Source organism: Ammospiza nelsoni, chromosome 22 (genome assembly GCF_027579445.1).
Source record: "Ammospiza nelsoni isolate bAmmNel1 chromosome 22, bAmmNel1.pri, whole genome shotgun sequence".
In the NCBI taxonomy this organism is placed as follows: Eukaryota; Metazoa; Chordata; class Aves; order Passeriformes; family Passerellidae; genus Ammospiza; species Ammospiza nelsoni.
The window spans coordinates 1810243-1816242 of NC_080654.1; the positions used below are offsets into that span (position 1 = coordinate 1810243).

Below are 6000 nucleotides of genomic sequence, written 5' to 3' on the forward strand. Positions count from 1 at the left end.
AGGTTAATGAGTTCATTAAGGCTGATCTCTGCCCACAGACAGCACGGAGGTGGAGTGCAGCCCCAGCTCGGAGTGCACGGAGCAGAGGAAGCTGATGGAGGAGCTGCAGAGCCGCTACCGGCAGATGGAGGAGAGGATCACCTGCCCCATCTGCATCGACGACCAGATCAAGCTGGTGTTCCAGTGCGGGCACGGCTCCTGCCCGGACTGCAGCACGGCGCTGACCGTGTGCCCCATCTGCCGCCAGGCCATCCGCGAGAGGATCCACATCTTCGTCTGAGGGATGATCCGCATCTTTGTGTGAGGGAGGATCCGCATCTTCGTCTGAGGGAGGATCCGCATCTTCGTCTGAGGGAGGATCCACATCTTTGTGTGAGAGAGGATCCACATCTTTGTGTGAGGGAGGATCCACATCTTCGTCTGAGGGAGGATCCGCATCTTTGTGTGAGGGAGGATCCACATCTTTGTGTGAGAGAGGATCCACATCTTTGTGTGAGAGAGGATCCACATCTTTGTGTGAGAGAGGATCCACATCTTTGTGTGAGAGAGGATCCACATCTTTGTGTGAGAGAGGATCCACATCTTTGTGTGAGGGAGGATCCACATCTTCGTCTGAGGGAGGATCCGCATCTTTGTGTGAGGGAGGATCCGCATCTTCGTCTGAGGGCCTGCTCCTCCTTGTGCCCCATCTGCCACCAGGCCATCCAGGAGAGGATCCACATCTTTGTCTGAGGGTCTGCTCCTCCCTCCATCCACGAGAGGATCCACATCTTTGTCTGAGGGAGGATCCACATCTTCGTCTGAGGATCTGCTCCTCCCTGTGCCCCATCTGCCTCCAGGCTGTCCGGGAGAGGATCCACATCTTTGGATCCACGTCTTAGGCTGAGGATGCTGCTCCTCCCCTGCCCTGACCCTGTGCCCCATCTGCCCAGGAGAGGATCCACATCTTCATCTGAGGATGCTGCTCCTCTCTGGCCCTGACTGTGCCCCATCTGCTGCCAGGCCATCCCGAGAGGATCCACATCTCTATCCAAGGATGCTGCTCCTCCCTTTGTCTCATCTGCCCTGGAGAGGATCCACATCTTCGTCTGAGGATGCTGCTCCTCCCCAGCCCCTGCCCTGCCATTCTTCCTCCCTCTGCAGGGGTTTGGCTCCCTGGGAAAAGAAGGGAAGCACAGGAAGGATGTGCCAGAGGAGGAAGAGGAAGAGGAGTCTCCTCTGGGGTGTCCCTCCCTCACCTGTGCTGCTCATCCACCATCGGCACCGGACCGAGCACGTGGCAGAGCTGGGCAGGACATGGACAGACCCTGGGCTGACCATGAACCGATCCTGGGGTGCTCCAGAGCTGAACAGATCCCTGAGATGTCCCAGAGCTGAGCTGAAGAGATTCTGGAATTCTCCAGAGCTGAGCAGATCCCTGGAATGTTCCAGAGCTGAGCAGATCCTGGGGTGTCCCAGAGCTGATCCTGGGATGCTCCAGAACTGAACATGAACAGATCCCTGGAATGTTCCAGGGCAGAGCTGAACAGATCTCTGGGGTGCTCCAGAGCTGAGCAGACCCTGCAGTGTTCCAGAGACACCCAGAAGTGCTCCCAGCTCCCAGGGAGGTCCCTGGGACCAGCTGAGGTGACAGGGACAGGGGGGGATGTCCCCAGAGCCCCCTGGGCAGAGCTGGGTCAGGAGTCCCACAGACAGAGTGTGTGCCTTAGAGAAAAAGTAGTGAACACTGATTGATTGGAGAAAATCTGTTACAACAGATATTTCTGACCTCTAAGTGACACTCTTCTTCTTCTTCTTCCATATTTTATTTTATTTCATTTCTTTTTTGGCAGAGCCGTGTGTTCAGAGACTCCTGAGCTTTCTATCCATAATGCCAAAGGCAGGTGGTCAATACTCCAATCAAGGTGTAAAGAAAATAAACAGTAATAATTAAGATACGAGGGGGAGGAGGACAAAAAAATAAAAAAAGGGATTTCATTTTTGTTTCTTTGTTTTGCAGCAAAACTTAATAAAATAAAAATATATATTTTCCTGAGCATTAAAAATGAATGTACAAACAGTAGCTGTATTGTTTTCCAGCTGGGTGAAGATTTATCACCCACTCAGTGATCCTGTAAAGTGAATTTTGGTGGAAGTGTGGCTGTTTGTCTGGGTGCCCAAACCTCCTGTTTGTTACATATTGGAAGCAATATTTAAACAAACAAAACAAAGCAAAAATTCCAGTGTTCCTCTCCTCCCTTTGTTCGTTAGCAAAGAGGTGGAAAATCTTTTAAAGCAATGTGGAACTGTGTGGTGGTTGTGGGAATATTGATTATTTATAACCCTGTGGTTTATTCACAAAGTTATTTCACCAATTCTTGACTTTAGAGATAATATTTATCCAGATATTCACTTGAGTTGGGTACAATTTCAATAGATTTTTTAAGTTGTCAAAATAGATCAGATTTAACCCCTAAATTATTTATTTGGCTCCTACTTAACACCCAAATAACCCAAAGCTGAATTTCAGAATCAGCTTTGGTGCAAAAATCAGAGGTGCAGATTCTCAGTATTTCCTAGAAATCCAAACTGATGGGAATCCCTTTGGAGCAATCCAGAAATTTTCCCAAAACCTTTGCTGGAGAAAACAAAAGTGCTCAAAAATACAAATCTGAGCCAACTTTTATCCTTTTTTTGTCCTTTTCTGCCTTTTTACTGTTGGATTTCTTGTCGGTTTTTGGATTTCTTGCTGGTTTTTTTTATTTCTTGCTGTTTTTTTGGATTTCTTTCTGGTTTTTTGATTTCTTGGTTTTTTAATTTCTTGCTGTTTTTTTATTTCTTGCTGGTTTTTGGATTTCTTGTTGATTTTTGAATTTTGTGCTGATTTTTGGTCCTTTATGGTCCCACTAGTCTGTGCTGCTCCAAGAGGACTGGTCCACCCAGAAATGAATTATTAATATAAAATCAATTATATTATTTAGATTATATTTTATTATACTTATAGTATAATATATAATTATAATTAAATATAATTATATATTATAAATAGACATAATATATATAATTAAATATAATTTAATTTTACTTATTCGTATTGTATTAATTATATTAAAATTATATTGCAGTATAATACATCAATTATCAATATTTATAATTTATATTAATGCTATTAATAATACTTTATAATATTTATATATAATACCACAGTATATTATATATAATATATTAATATATAATATAATATAATAATATATAATAATGTATAATATAATATAATATATATTATAATAATATATAGTACAATGTGTATAATGAATCTATAATATAGCATATGATATAATAATATATTGTTAATATTTATAATTATTAACACATCCCACCAGAGAGCTGGGACAAAAATTTCCCCACCCAGGGGAGCAGTTTTTAGTTCACTGTGGATTCCCTTTGTTATTTGTGTTTTGGGAAACGTTTTTCCCTGATTTCTCCCCAAATTTCTGCTCTCAGGTCGTGCCTGGGCCAGGCCAGTGCAGCATTTCAGTGAAGCAAAAATTCCTGTTCCTGTGCCAGCTGGAGCCGCCCTCAGCTCGTTTGTTCTTCATCAGAGCATGGACTTTTCTAGGAACATCAGCAGACGCTGATCACGAGGGGCTGCAGGGTAAAAAACGGCAAAATTCTCTTTATTAGGCCCCAAACATTCCTGTCCTCCCTCCCTGGGGAGCATCCAGCACACAAAACCCTTTTTTTAGCCCATGACCCACAGAAAAATCCAATTTTTCAGTGCCATTCCCACAGGAACTGTGCAGGAATGTTGGGTTGTTGATTTTATTTTCTTTTCCCCCCAAATTGGGGCTTGTTGATTTCTTTTTCCCCCCCCAAGTTCTGGGTTGTTAATTTATTTTCTTTTCCCCCCAAACTGGGTGTTGTTGATTTATTTTCTTTTTTTTTTCCCCCAAGTTGCAGGTTGTTGATTTATTTTATTTTTCCCCCCAAGCTGAGGATTGTTGATTTATTTTCTTTCCCCCCAAGTTGGGGGTTCTTGGTTTTATTTTCTTTTCTGCCCATATTGTGTAGAGTGTGTGGTGTTTATGGGAATAGTGATTATTTATAACCCTGTGGTTTATTCAGAAAGTTATTTCACCAGTTCTTGATTTCTAGCAATAACATGTATCCAGATATTCACTTGAGTTTGTTACAGTTTTGATAGATTTTGGATTTTTTTAATCTGTGAAAGTGGGAGAGAGGCTTCCAAGTGGAGTTGGGAGCTGAAGGGTGAAATCTCTGAGTGGTTTTTAAGGGAAATTTTCCTGATTCCTGTGCCATGGACCCAGAGGTCAGACAGGGGCACACTGGTGTTATCTTTTATACTAAAAACTACATGTGCAATATGTACAATTAATTCCCAATACCTATCACCTGTGTCAGACAGTGAGCTTCTACTCTAAACCAATCCCAAAGTGCCAACACCACCCAGAAGATGGAGGCCAAGGAGAAGGAGAAAGGCTGGACACACCCAGACCCCTCCATCTTGTCCCCTGAGCCCCCATTCTAAAAACCCCCAAAAAAATCTATTTTTCACCCTATGTAAATTCACTATCATTCCACTTAAACTTTTGTTTAGTTGCAGATCTGCACTGGCTTGCAGATTTCTCCATCTTGGGACCCTGCACCCCCATTCTAAAAACCTCAAAAAAATCTATTTTCTCACCCCGTGCTAAATTCACTATCATTCCACTTAAACTTTCATGGCTTGCAGGTCTTCCATCTTGGGGTCCTGATTCTAAAAACCCCCACAAATCTATTTTTCACTCCATGACAAACTATGATTCTACTTAAACTTTCTTGACTTGTAATTCTTCATATAAGGTTGGTGATTTTTTTTTTCCCAGGGGTTAATCAAAGGCAGGGGGGTCTGGGGCTCTGTGCTGGGGTCTCTGAGCCCCCCGAGGAATTTCCTGGGTTCTGACAGAGCCCAACCCGAATATTTGCACTGCAGACCCTGAGGAGGTGTGGGAGCATCCCGAGGGTTCTGTGCAGATTTAGCAGAGATTTCACCAGGAGAGCTCAGTAAGGATTTCCTGAGGCTGCATCTGGGAGTTCTGGATGCTCAGCTGACTCTCACTGCCCTAAAAACTGAGGTTTGTCTTGGCCTCGGTGCTCAGCTGGTTTCTCAGCAAATATTTGGCTTGAACTCGAGTAATTCTGCAGAGCTCTCTGCAGCCAGGCTCTGGTGGGGTTGGATGTGCTGGATTTCCCTGCGGATGGGCATGGTGGGGAGAGAAAGCAAAGTGCTTTCCAAGAAATTCTGCTCTGCCTTCTGTCCCTCCCTCCTCAGGATAACCTGACAGGGGATCCTGAAATGTCCCAGAGGGTTTGGATCAGCTCTGCAGCCAAGGTTCCCATTCGGGCAGCACAGGATAAACCAGGTCATGTGCAGCACGATGGGCTCTTCCCATTCAGAATCGTCTGTGACTCGTGGAAAAGTCACAGAGCTTTCCTTGGCCCTGCTCACCCTCAGTGGCTGCGTGGAGAAGCGTTCAGGAACACTGAAAATGCACTTTGCTAACGCTCTGTGCGCTCACTCAGCTCTGCTGAGATGGATTCCACAAAAAACTTTCACTTTGTGAGGGGAATTCTTGCTCCCCTCAGGCTGTGCTTGTGTGAGTCCCCAAGCTCTGCTTAAAATTTGGGTTCTTCTCTTCACAGAAATGGGTGAGTGCCGCAAAAATGGGTGAGTACCACGCAAATTAGTGCCACAAAAATGGGCGAGTACCACAAAAATTGGTGCCACAAAAATGGGCGAGTGCCACAAAAATGGGCGAGTGCCACAAAAATGGGCGAGTGCCACAAAAATGGGTGAGTGCCACAAAAATGGGTGAGTGCCACAAAAATTGGTGCCACAAAAATGGGCGAGTGCCACAAAAATGGGTGAGTGCCACAAAAATGGGTGAGTGCCACAAAAATGGGCGAGTACCACAAAAATTGGTGCCACAAAAATGGGCGAGTGCCACAAAAATGGGCGAG

The 6000-nt window shown here is 44.6% G+C and overlaps 1 protein-coding gene across 1 annotated transcript in view; it reads left to right on the forward strand.

The window, feature by feature from the left end:
• MIB2 (MIB E3 ubiquitin protein ligase 2) overlaps positions 1-2062 on the forward strand; it is a 45605-nt gene extending 43543 nt beyond the window's left edge. The window contains exon 19 of the mRNA XM_059487430.1: positions 39-2062. Within this exon, the coding sequence (XP_059343413.1) occupies positions 39-280 (242 nt within the window). The 3' untranslated portion in view covers positions 281-2062. The remainder of the gene's footprint in view (positions 1-38) is intronic.
• Positions 2063-6000: the final 3938 nt, after the last annotated feature.